This window comes from Vicugna pacos, chromosome 18 (genome assembly GCF_048564905.1).
Source record: "Vicugna pacos chromosome 18, VicPac4, whole genome shotgun sequence".
Lineage (NCBI taxonomy): Eukaryota > Metazoa > Chordata > Mammalia > Artiodactyla > Camelidae > Vicugna > Vicugna pacos.
In genome coordinates, this window is record NC_133004.1 from 38,429,842 (window position 1) to 38,442,547 (window position 12,706).

Here is a 12,706-nt window from a genome sequence, read left to right on the forward strand (position 1 = left end):
GTCAGCTCTTTTCCAGGGCCGTCAGAGCCCCCCATCTCCAGGGGTAGAGCCCTGAAGGGTTCAACGCCAATGCCTCGGGTAGAATGAAAAGAAACCATAGGTCACAGTGGTATTTGGTCTCTCTAAGAGGAAAGAATCTTGTTTGCAGAAGCTCTCTGAACTTCAAAACACTGGGCTGATTAAGATGAGTTCTGGAAAGATGGAGACCATTTACACCAGAGGCAGCAGAAGGCCAAGGATCGAGTGCTGTTTAAATCTATCCCAGATCTGTCTCGGATGGATACTGTGTTGATTGCTCTCCACTTGTCCCCACTCCCAGGCCCACTGGGCACTTCCCTCGGCATCCTGGCTGTGCCCCCAGGGGCTGACCCCTGCAGCCTCCTATAGGTTCCCTTGCCTTGGTGTCGGCTTGGGTTCAGCCAATAGGAGGGGCCGGCAGGTGGTGGGGGCGGGAATAGAGAGGCGGGGATATTTACTCCTCCAGCTCCTTCCCCAGCAGGCCACACTGCCCGCTGGGGTCCTCTCCACAGACGAGTCCTGTGTGGGTTTCCGCAGCCCTGTCCACAGCTGCACACAAACCGCCCCTCCTAAACTCTCAGTCCCCCTTGGACGGTCCCAATGCTTCCTCCAGGGCTCTGCTGAGACAGTGCCTGAGAAACAGCACAAAGCTTCCGGACACATTCGGCTGTTGAATTGAAGAACCTTGTTCAGTCTCCACGGAAGGGGGACCCTCCACTGCACAGCCTGAAAAACGACCATAAAGCTTGCACAATGGTAACCATTTGATCTACAGACATCTTGCTGCAGGAGACAGAATTAGCTCGCTGAACTCCTAAGTGTTCTCACCAAACTCATCAAATTTGTGTTAGCTGATCCACCACTATTTTATATATGGGGGAGACTTTCCAGTTTTCCCTCGTGGGCCCACTTACACCTCCAAAAGATTGAAATCCAACCCCCTATGCCTCTCTGGCAGCCTTGCTGAGCCTCCGGTGCTGCACCCACCCCCTCTTCTGGCTTTCTGCCTGTTCTTGCTAAGCTCCCTCTCCTAGACAACGCAGCTCAGCCCCACACTTCTTCCACTCCAGGCCTTCTGAGGCCCTCCCTCTTCAGCCATTCACACTTGAGTAAGAATTAGCTGGTTGTCCACCAGGAACAGGATTGAGACCAACTCCTGGCACCATGGCGCCCGTGAGCTGGGAGAGCCCAGGGTGCCCACAGAGAGAAGCAGAAACTGCAGGGGTCCAGGACCTCAGTCACAAGCTTTATTGTCTCGAGCACGGACTTGCCACACTTCAACAATTCCACTTTGGGGAAGGGAAGGGAAGGGTGTGGGAGGACTTGGGGACGGGGTATGGCTGAGCTCACACTGGGCAGGCGCAGATGCTCACAGGGAACATGCCCCCTGCCAGCCCCTCCCGGTGTGGGCTTTTGGCTGTGAGTAGACTAATCGGTGCCTCCAGTGGGCAAGGCAGCTGCCTGATTTTGCTGAAAAGAGCAGTATTTTTGACTCTGGGTTAAGCCACTACAGCGTTGCCTCTAGACTGGTGTTAATAAAACCGCATGCAAGAGCTACCGAAAGCCAGTGGGGAGACGGGAGGGGGCTGATGGGACTAACTGGCCGCCCCCAGGATGGACTGCTTTTGGGCGAGGACGTGGCCACCACCCTACTGTACCCGGGAGCACTCAGAGGCTGCCTGGGCTGCTCCCAGGGCACCAACTGCATACCTGTCCTGGCACAATTCAGGAACGCCTTGATGGGCCACTGGGCCCCCCTGCAGCCCCCACTGGGAGAGGCCCCCATGAACACTCTCCTGAGCTGGGGGAGGTGGGGCAGGCCCTCCACGGAGATGCTGCAGCACAAGGCAGTCACCCGTGGACCCACCCGCTCTGGAGGTGAGGGCTGCAGGCCGACGCTGGCTTTTCCCACCATGCATAAGGCTGCAATGACGTGGCATGGCTTGAGGTGAAGCAGAGGACGTGGGTAGATTTTTCTTGCTTTCGTCATCCTTGAGGTCTTTCCTTGGCTACAGGACATAGGACCTAAACAGCCCCAGGCAGGTGCTTTGTAAGACTGAAAGGGGGCTGTTGGGATATGTGTGTTCTGATACACGTGTGGCCCACGTCTCCCTGAAGGCTCCCCCACGTATATCTGGCTGTGTATGTGCACAGCGAGGTTGTGGTGTGTGTGGTCACCACCCTATCAGGCCTGGGGCTCGGTCCTGGAACTCGGTGGTGAACGTGGCTGACTGCAGACGTCCCACCCACACAGCATGTATGCACGCGTGACCCCTCTGAGTGTGCCTGTGCCCAGGGTCAGCGTGTGTATACGTCAGGGTCTGCACGGTTGAATCTGCAGGTGGGAACATCAAGTCACCCCAGGGGACACCGTATTACTGACCAGCCAAAGCATGTGGCCACCCTGCCCCAGCGCCAAGCCAGGTCAGTGCAGGGTTGGTGGGCGGGAAGGAGAGGGGCTTCCCAACTTTCCTAATACTGTGACTCCTGGCCTCGGTGACTGCCCTCTGGCCAGCAGCTTGGAGCTGTGTGTGTACTGGAGTTGGCACGGGGAACGAAGGGTCCTGCTCCCCCAACACTGTGAACCTGGGGCCTCACTGGGCAGACGAGCTGAGGGGAACTTGTACCGCTGTTTGAAAGAGGCTCGGTACTGGGGACAGGAAGCCCTGGGGACTGCCTTGGCCTGGAAGAGGCTGTAGAAAAGGGAATCCCCGCCTGGCTCCTAAGGCCTGGACTTCCCTCCTCGGTGCCTGCAAGAAGCTGGGGCCCTCCTCTGACCCCTTCCTGGGACAATGGCTCTCTGGGGTCTGAGAGGGACTCAAGAGAAGGGGGAAAGAGAGGGGACATGTGCAGGGGGCCAAGACGGTCCTCAGGGGAGCTCCTTCTGGGGAGAAGGGCCTGGCGGGATCACCTCGGCCTCCCCAAACCAACTCCAGGAACTGCTGGGGCGTCCAGGGTGTCCAGGCTGAAGGTCCCAGGGGCCAGGCGGGGCCGTACCACTCTCTGTGGAAGGTCGTGCTTGAGGAAGCCTCCTGGTCCGGCAGGGGGGTTGGGGTTGGGGGATTGTCCGCGGCGGTGGGTACATTATTGTTACAAACACTGTTTTCATCTCCAAAGCAACAGTCTTGGCCCCTGCTTGGAGGGGCGCCGCCGGGGCAGGCCAGAGGGAGTCTGGTGTGGACAGGGCTGCTCCAGTGTCCCTCAGGGTCAGTGCTTGTCCTGGAGAGAGAAAGGGCTCGATCAGCAAGTGTCTCAGGAGACTTGAGGGATGCGCAGCAGAGGGCACTCAGGTAGGAAAGGCGGTGGGGGCAGACAGGTGGAGGAGAACCGACCTGTGCCTGGTAGTGGGAACAGCATATGTGAAGGCCCTGAGGCTCTCTGCTGTGTGTCTGGGACATGATGAGACAGGAGGCAAGGAGGGAGCAGTTTATGGGAAGTTGAGGGAAAGAGGGAGGAACAGATAGGTTTTACAAAGAGTTCCAAGGGCCTGCGTAGAGGCTGCATCTGGGGAAAGGAAAACGAGCTTAGACCCCAAGCCTTGGCTTTCACAGCTGTAAACTGGGATGACCTCAAGTGCCTCACAGGGTTGCTGGGAGGACAAAGCCACACAGGGTGCAGACATCGACTCCCAGGGTGCCTGGTCCAGGGAGCTTCTCTGCAGACACAACCCTGCCATGTCCCTCTGCAGCTCCGGGCTTCTACCAGCTCTCAGGTCCGGTGCAGGGTCCCCTCCTCCCTGCCCCACACCCGCGGGGCCAGGCCCTTGGCAAATCCTGTGGGCAGGGTTCTCCTGTCTCTAGGTGAGCGCCTGTGGCCACGGTTCCACTGGCTGAGTTAAAAGGACAAAAATTCCTTCCTCTGGTCACACAGATCACACAGGTCACACAGTAAGCCAGGAACAGAGCCTGATCGGGCTGGCACCTGGGATTCAGGTAGCCTCTCTAACACTGCGGGTGAATTCTAGGGGTTAATTGTAGCAGGGAGCCCATGGGGCACCCCCTTAATACAGGACACAGTTGAGCAAAGACATTCCCAGCCAGGGAGTCAGGGGTGACTCTTAGACCCAGGAAGGTCTAGAAAACCAATTTTCCACCCCTAATTTTATAAAACGCAGCATTTACTGCTTAAGGATGAGAGAAAATGCTTATGTTTAAACTATTCAGAGAAAAAAACAGGAGGTGAAACTGAATATGGAGTGAGCCACCTACTCTGTCAAAATGATGGACATGCTACTCAGCAAACATTGCAGTAAAGCCTGGCTCAGGCGGGTCAGGAACGGGTGCTAAACCCAGGGAAGTCTGGGTGAGGAGCAGAGAATTCATGTGGCCTTCAAGTGTCTCTCCACTGCATGCTTGTTAGGAAAGAACCAGTAACTATGCAGCAGAGAAAATGGACAACATCTTGACCAGGTGACCAAAATTTGCGTCAGGAATGAAGGGCGGGTGGACATGATGTCCCCTAGACATGGTGCCCAGAGAAGTCCATGACAATGATCAAGTGTTCCAGCCTGCATGGAAGAACCTGGCTTTAATCCCCAGGAACCATCAGACAAACCCCAAATGAGGAATCGTCTATTAAAAAGAGGAAGGAGCACCGTATTTCAAAAATGTCCATGCCATAAAAATCAAAGCAAAATTGAGGAAATTTTCCAGATTAAAGGACTAAAGAGTTGTAACAATTACCCGCAATGGGTGGACTTAACCTTAGATTGGACCCCGTACTGAGGGGAAAGAGCTGTGAGGACAATCTTGGGTCAGGTGAAGGAAACAGGCAGAGAGCATGATTAGATGTAAATCTTGCAGCAGTGTTACATTTGCTGAGATTGTAACTGTCCTGCGTTTATGTAAAATCAGGTTCTTTTCCTCAGGAAATACGGGCTGAAGTATTAAGGGCCATGACGCATGCAGTTATGCTCAAAAGGTTCAGAAAAATATTACATGCATTAGTACACACATCTACACACAGAGAACAAAAGATAAAGCAGATGGGGAAAAATATTCACAATATGTTACGGGGTAAAGAGGATCTGATGGTCTAGGTGCTATTTTTATTCTTTCAACTTTTTTTGTCAGTTTGAAATAATTTCCAAGTTAAAAGTTAATGTATATATATCAACCATATTTCACTAAACAGAATTTTTTTGTCGGGGTTCAGAATAGCTCAGTGGAAGAGCGCGTGCTTAGCATGCACAAGGTCTTGGGTTCAATTCCCAGTACCTCCATTAAAAAAATTTTTTTTTAAGTTAACGTATACACACCTCTACAGACATATACGTACACATGTAACGATTCTTGATATTCGCAGGAGTTTCGTTCTATAAAGTCACGCCAACATGGAATTAACAAATACTGAACCATCGCTCCCAGTGGAAACACCAGTTTAGGTTTCTGCGAACTTCTCATTTGTCGAGGTTTCACTGATTGATCAATTTGTAACCGTGTTTCACATGTGCTTTTGTTTAAAGACACCTTATTGAATATATATTGTTGACTCACTAATGATGAGCTCAGGGCCAGCAGCACCATAACCCACATCTGAATGAAGCTTCTCTAAAGTACTTTCTGGAAGGCACGTCCCAGCCTTCTTGTACTTAGAACACTGCACAGCTCTTCAGCAGCGGAAATCACCAAGAAAAAAAGCATGAAAATGTGAAAAACATGTCACTAAATAGACGGTGAAGAGGACATTTGTTTGCAGAATGAGCTAAACAAGAAGGCAGCGCGGCGCCCTGTTCGAGCTCAGCTGGGAACGTGCACATCGGATGACTGAATTTTTCTCCACTCTGCACATGTCCACAAAAGTGCTGTGGGTATCGACTTTGGAGTTACAAATAAATTTTATCAAGTAGATAAGTCTGCAAACATGGAATCTGCAAATAACGCGGGTTGACCGTACATGTGGACGTGACACACACACGCACATACATGCTTAGCAAAGTTCAGGAAGGACAGCACTTAAAAACGTTAACCTTGGTCACCTCTGGGTAGGGGGCTACTGGTATTTTCTTCTTTATATATTTTTGGATTTTTTCCCAAAAGCTTCCCAATTGGCATGCATTACCTTATTTTTTTGTGGGGGGAGGTAATTAGGCTTTTTATTTAACTTTTTTTTTGGTGGAGGTGCTGGGGATGGAACCCAGGACCTCATGCATGCTAGGCACACACTCGACCACTGAGCTACACCCTCCCCTTCCATGCATTACTTTCTAATAAAAGGTGTTTTTTGGTTTTTTTTTTTTTTTTTTTTTTTAGAAAAACAAGGTTAAAAGAGCAGAATAGTAATTGAATCAGGATTGACTGCACTGGCCCCACTCTGTGAGCGACCCTATTGTAAAGCCGCTTGTGCAATGCATCTTTGTATTTTGGTAGCTTTTCCAAAGTTTCTTCCCCAGAGAAGGCTGCCTGTACAGGAGGATCGTGGGAGTGGCCGAGCATCTCCCTAGGGCCAGGGTGCCCCTTACCTCTTGTTTGTGGGCCTTGTCTTGCTGGTGGACGCCGTTTGCAGAGCCGGAATTGCTGACGGCCTGTGAAGAGTCAAGGGCAAGAGGCTGAGCGAGGTTCACCAGGCAGCAGTTCCTGGTTCGCCCACTAGGTGGTGGGGGCTTCCTGAAGGGACCATCTCAGGCTCCAAACTGAGCAGAGCTCTTCAGAATGGGGGTCTCAGGACCCCAGGATACCCAGGCTGTCAGGGCAAGGCTGCATCTCTGCCCTTAGTGTGAGCTCCTCAGGATAAAGCCATGGTCCCCTGGGGCTGGGACTCCCAGGAGGCAGGGCTGAGACTCTCCCCTCAGACCTGGGAGAGACCTAGCTCACCTGGGACTTGTCGGGGCAGCTCCTCATGGCCTCCATGAGCCTCTCCACCTGCTGAGTCTGGTCCAGCGCGTCCCGCAGCGCGTCCTCCGTGCTCATCAGTTGGTGCTGCAGCCGTAGGAGCTCCGGCGCTGAGGACGAGGACGGGTCAATGAGGGAGTAGCGCCTCTGATCCGACAGAGACTTCTCTTTGTCCTGGAAGCGGCAGGAGAGAGGAAGAGCATGTGTGCATACATGCACGTGTGTGTGCGTGTACATGTGTGCACCTGTACGTGCATGTGTGTGCGCAGTGTACGTGTGCATGTGCATGTGCGTGTTACAGGAGGGCAACCTCTCCTCTAGGCAGGAAACTCTTCTGTCCCACCTCATCTCTGGTCAGGTCCGAGCATTACCAGGACATCCCTCAGGGCTGCCTCCCTCACATGAGGGTCCTCACTGAAGCATCTTTCTTACCCCCTGCCCTGAATTTCCAGGCTCTGTCAGATGCTTCACATTCTCCAAGTCCCAAAACCCAGGACCCCTTCCCTCTTTCCTTCCTGTGTCCCCCTGGCTCCCTCAACACTGTCTTATGTGGGTCCCTCCAGACCCACAGCCTCATCCCCTGAACCTCTCCTTAGAACACCCCCTGCCCCAACAGGACGTTCGTTACTTTCCCTTCCAAGGCTGCCACAGCTGTCCCCACTCACTGTGGTACCTGGAGATGCACCTGCCTCAGGGGCGGACCAGCCTCCTCGCTCCCACACGGACCCTGCCTGCACTGTCTGCCTTGGACCGGTGCTCCCAGGTCCTTCTGCTCCGCTCCTCTATCCAAACCTCCCTCTCCACACAGAACTTCCTCACTGCAGGTTTCTAACCACTAAGCCCATCCCTAGTTCTCCATGGCACTGGGGACAGTGCAGGGGCACACGGGAGCAGCTGACTTGGGGGAAGGGCCAGCTGGTCATCTGTAAACGCGCCAGCTTGTGCCCCATGGAGACCAGGCAGCACAGCTCTGCCCCTCCATGCGGCTCTAGGGAAGCCTGGGAATCAGAATTCCCAAATCCCCGCCAGCCCCAGGGCCTTGGCTTCTGAGTTACGCCCAGATTCACAGCACCATGAGGACCAGAGGGCTCTGAAACCACCCCCTTGGTGGCCAAACCTGCCAGGACTGGAAGGCCCCAGGTCAGCTAGGCCCTGTGGTCTCCATGCCAACGATCTGGGTGCAGCCAGAGTGACACCCCCTCTCAACCCTGCAGGCCTAGGGCCGGCTCTCCCAGCTGTGGGCAGGTCTCGTGCCTCCCTCCTGCCTGCGAGGCCCCTCTTCTCCTCCCATCTCCTCCAGTATGGCTGAGCCCATGTGGCCAGGCAGGAGGGCAGTGAGGGGCTTTAGAGCAGCTTCCCCTGAGAGCAGGCCTGTCCTCACGGACCCTATCCTGTCCATACCCTGGAGTTGACCAGGCCCAGGAACTGGCCATAGGCTTGTCCTGAATGCTGACCACAGAGGGACATGGTGAGATGGTCCTGTCCTGTTCCATCAGCATCACTCGCCTACCCTACCCCTACCTCTGGGGACTCCACTCGGTCAGGCCCCTGTTCCCCTTTCCTTCCTGAGACTGATGCATGAATCGCCACTGCAGAACCCTGAACAAGGAGTTGGTTTCTGGTTGATTACTTCCCTGTATGGGGAGCTCACTATCTGACGGGAGCCCATCCTACTTCTAGCCTGCCCAGATTCTTAGGAAGTCTTCCTTTGCACTGTGTCACCCAGATGGCCACAGAGCCAGCTATGAAGTCTGCAAAAGGGGCTGCCCGTGGCCCCTCCACCGGCCATGTCGCTGACCCTGCCTGTGGTTCTAGGATATTTTGAACTCTCACTGTGACTTGGCTGTCCCTGGGGGGCTCCAGGAGGTCACCAGTCTCCATGGTCTGACAGCAGACAGCCCCAGCCCTTCCCCAGAGCTCCCTAGTCCCCAGGCCACCCCTTTCCCCACGTACCAGCCCAGTCAGCTTTTCACGCAGGCCCCGGATGTCATCCTTGAGTTTCTGCTCCTTGAGTCGCCACTCGGCTTTGTGGACCTCACGGCTCAGGTCCCTCTCCGGCCCTGGGGAGTGGCGATTGGCCTCCAGCAGCAACACCCGCAGTTCATTCAGGCTCCTGGAGGCGGGGTGGGGGGTGCACAGAACAGCTACAGTCAGCCCTCCCTGCCCCCCACCCCACTCCTACACTCCACAATTAGCCAAGTGCTTAGAGACTGGCCACCCCGGGGGGACACTGGCTACTAAGACAGCATTTGTGTCAGGAGGGGCCAGAGAGGAAACATGAGGCCTGAAAACATCCAACCACAGGGGCCAGGATTTGGGGATAAGACAGTCAATTTGGGGATAAGAGGGCTTAACCTTTCTTAGAATGTTTCTGAAGTTTTTTAAAAACCAGAATATAATATTAATTAAAAATAAAATAATACAAAGTAAAAAATTGTGTTCTATACTGGAATTTGACACAACATTGTAAAACGACTATAACTCAATAAAAATGTTTAAAAAAATTTTTAAAAATACAAAAGTAGAAATATAATGTACATATGAAACATATAATGTTATAAGTGTTACCTTAATAAAATACATTTTTAAAAATAATAACAAAATCAAATTAAATTTTAAAAAATTAAACTTTTAAAATTTTACTGCTTCCGAAGCGAGCACTAAAAAAAAAAAGCATTTATCCAAGAGAGTCTATGTGGCAAGACATTTTAAATATCTGATGTCAAATAAGATTTATTTTCCACATCAGCTCTTTATCAATTGGCAGTAACTGCCTGGAGTACTGTGGTGAGAATGATTCTGAGGCCACAACTGGCCTTTGCAGAAAAACCCATTGTATACTCACGAGAAGGGACAGGGAAGATAGTTTTTTTACCATTATGAAAATAGTTTTGCAGAAACAGACTCACAGTGGATTTTTCCTAGGGCCACATGGCATATTAATAATTGTTTGAAAATGATATTAAAATATATATCTGTATAAGGGCAGGTTTTCATAATAGACTTCAACTGAAACAACAAATTGAAAATTGAATGCAGAAGATTTGAGAATCTTCAGCTGTCTTCTCTTAAGCCCAACATTCAAGAAAACTTGCAAAACTGTAAAACAATACCACCCTTCTCACTAAATATTTTTTGCTTGGAAAACTTACTTTTAATCAAAAGTACATTTACTAATATTTTAAAATGGATTAATAAATATTTCTAAATTTCTCAGTTTTAATTTATAACATATAATTAATAAACAATACATAAAAGCTCTTTGGGAATCCTCAGTAATTTTTAAGAGTTTAAAGGGGTCCCCGAGACCAAGGTGTTTGGTAACCACTAATCTTTCCTATAAGCTCTGCTTGGAGAGCTGTGTTAAGAAGGATTCTGAAGCTGTGTTAAGAAGGATTCTGAAGCTTCATTGGCGCTTAGCAGTGGACAGTATGGTGATCACTCATGATGCCAACCATCCGTCCACCGGGTCTGTCCCCACCCCACCTCTGGAGAGGACTGGCTAATATTAACTGGGCGGAGTGAGGGTCAGGGCCAGGCAGGTCTGACCACACGGCCCTCAGCTGACTCACCGCTCCTTCCTGAGCAGCTCCTGGCTGATGAGGACCAGCTGGCCCGAGGCGTCGTGGGTCTTCCGGGACACGGCCTCCAGCTCCACCTCCAAGCGCCGCTTCTCCTTCTGGAGGGCGTCCACCTTCTTCTCGCCTGACCTGCACTTGCTGTCCAGCGCTGAGGGTCAGCCGGCAGGGCAAGGAGGGAGAGGTTGGGATCGCCGTGGGAATCTGTCCCGCCTGGGGGGCCAAGGCCCAGGCAGGAAGCAGGCTTCCCCAGGGGTCACGGGGACACATGCCACTAAGTGGGCCTCTCTCGTCCTGTAGGGCCAGGCAGTAAGGGGCCGATAAAAGCTACTACGAAAAGTAGACCAAAGTCCCCACAGAGTGGCCAGGCCCTCTGGTGTTGGGGAAGCATCCGCCCTTCTCGAGACGGGGCCCGGGCATTTTTATACTGTTGCCTGGACAAGGAAAAGCTAAATCTTAACCTTGGCCCATGAGGCATCTGAGGTCAATGTCCTTTGTCGGGACAAATTATGCCACATGAATGTGATGGGAACTGGACAGGAGTGGGGGGGCCACTTCCCAGGATGGGGGTCGCCTCATGGGTACCACCACTGGCATCCTGGCAGACGAGAAGCAGGGCTGCTTTGTCTCCAAGTCACAAATTCCAGACCCCCTGCCTCTCTCCAGCTCCCCTCTGGCCTCACTTCCCCTGTATCAAAAGGCAGGGAGACTGAAACCCCAGAGTCTTCAAGCCCAGAAAGAGAACTCACAATGGAATTTCAGAACACAGAGAACACAGATGTGGGTCTGGGGAGAGAAGCTGGCTGGGGCCCCCAGTTATGTTATGGACGAGGATGGGCTACTGCTCCCCCCTCCCTGCTGCCCGCATGGAAGCCCCGCACGCGAGTGGGGCCAGGCCGTCTTCTCCGCAAGGCAGAGACGGGGAGGGCACCCTGGCCTGGCACCACCCACTCCACGCTGGACCGGCGCGTAGCCCAGTGAAAGCCCCCGCATCTGCCCCGCGGGAGGGAGACTTACCACTTACTTGGGCCCTGAGCATCTCGGCCTGGGACGTCAAGGCTGTCACCTCTTTGTCCCTCTTGTTCAGCTTGTCCTGCAGGCCTAGGGGAGAAGGGGGAGACGATGGGCCGTCAGTACTCCAGGGCCAACACTGCAGTCCAGTAGGTGAGGGGGTGGCCCACCCACCAAGGCCCTACGTGGAGTCACACTTGGCCTTGAGAGTCCACATTCTTCCCCGTGCCAGTCGTGCCTCTGGGAGACCCACCCTGAAGAAGAGGTACCAGTAGTGTGTGGTCTGGGGCAACTTAATTCTCAGAGTCTCAGTTTACGCAAGTGAAAATTGGAGACAGTAATAATGGTGTCCATGTCACTTGGTCCCATGCATTCAATACTGGATAACCTCAGAACAGTCATAAAAAAGAAAACGCGTGGAAAGTGCCAGAAATATACGAACTCTCCACAAGTTAACTTATACATTCAACGTAATACCAATAAGAATACCAAGCAGATTTTATTTCTCGTGGAACCAGATAAGCTGATTCTAAAATCACTTGGAAAAACAAGCAAGAATAGCCAAAAGAGTCTGGCAAAAAAAGTTCTTCAAAGAATTAAACGTGGAATTACCATATGACTTAATAGTTCTGCTCCTAGGTATATACCCCAAAGAACTGAAAACTGGTACTCAACAGGTACCTAAACGTGCATGTTTATAGCAGCGCTATTCACAACAGCCAAAAGGTGGAAACAAACCAGACATCCATTGACAGGTGAATGGAGAAACAAAATGCGGTAGGTGCATGTGATGGAATATTACTCAGCCACAAACAGGAATGAAGCCCTGGTACAAGCTATGACATGGATGAACCTTGGATACATTATGCTGAGTGAGATAAGCCAGATAGAAAAGGCCACATATTGTATGATTTATCTGCATGAAATATCCAGACTAGGCAAATCCCTGGAGACAGAAAGCAGATTAGTAGTTGTCAGCAGCTGCAGTGAGGGGGAAAATGGAGAGTGACTGATAATGTGTACACGGTTTCCTTTTAGAGTGATGAAAATGTTTTGGAACTAGGTAGAGGCAATGTTTGCACAGTTTTGTGAATGTACCAATGCTGCTGAATTGCTTTCTTTGAAGCGGTTCGTTTTACGTTAATTTTGCCTTGATTTGGAAAAAAAGAATGGCTAAAAAAATTTTGAAAAAGCACAGCAAGAAAAGACTAGCCCTGTCAGTAATTAAAACATAAACAAAGCTTCAAAACATTATAGAACCGACACATG

The 12,706-nt window shown here is 51.7% G+C and overlaps 1 protein-coding gene across 2 annotated transcripts in view; it reads right to left on the reverse strand.

The window, feature by feature from the left end:
* Positions 1-1,243: 1,243 nt before the first annotated feature.
* CLIP2 (CAP-Gly domain containing linker protein 2) overlaps positions 1,244-12,706 on the reverse strand; it is a 65,389-nt gene continuing 53,926 nt past the window's right edge. For both annotated transcript variants that reach the window (XM_072943093.1, XM_072943092.1), the window contains 6 exons: positions 11,444-11,527; positions 10,421-10,577; positions 8,802-8,961; positions 6,831-7,022; positions 6,479-6,541; positions 1,244-3,237 (listed from right to left, as the gene is read on the reverse strand). In XM_072943093.1, coding sequence (XP_072799194.1) covers positions 3,226-3,237; positions 6,479-6,541; positions 6,831-7,022; positions 8,802-8,961; positions 10,421-10,577; positions 11,444-11,527 — 668 coding nt within the window. In that variant the 3' untranslated portion in view covers positions 1,244-3,225. The remainder of the gene's footprint in view (positions 3,238-6,478; positions 6,542-6,830; positions 7,023-8,801; positions 8,962-10,420; positions 10,578-11,443; positions 11,528-12,706) is intronic.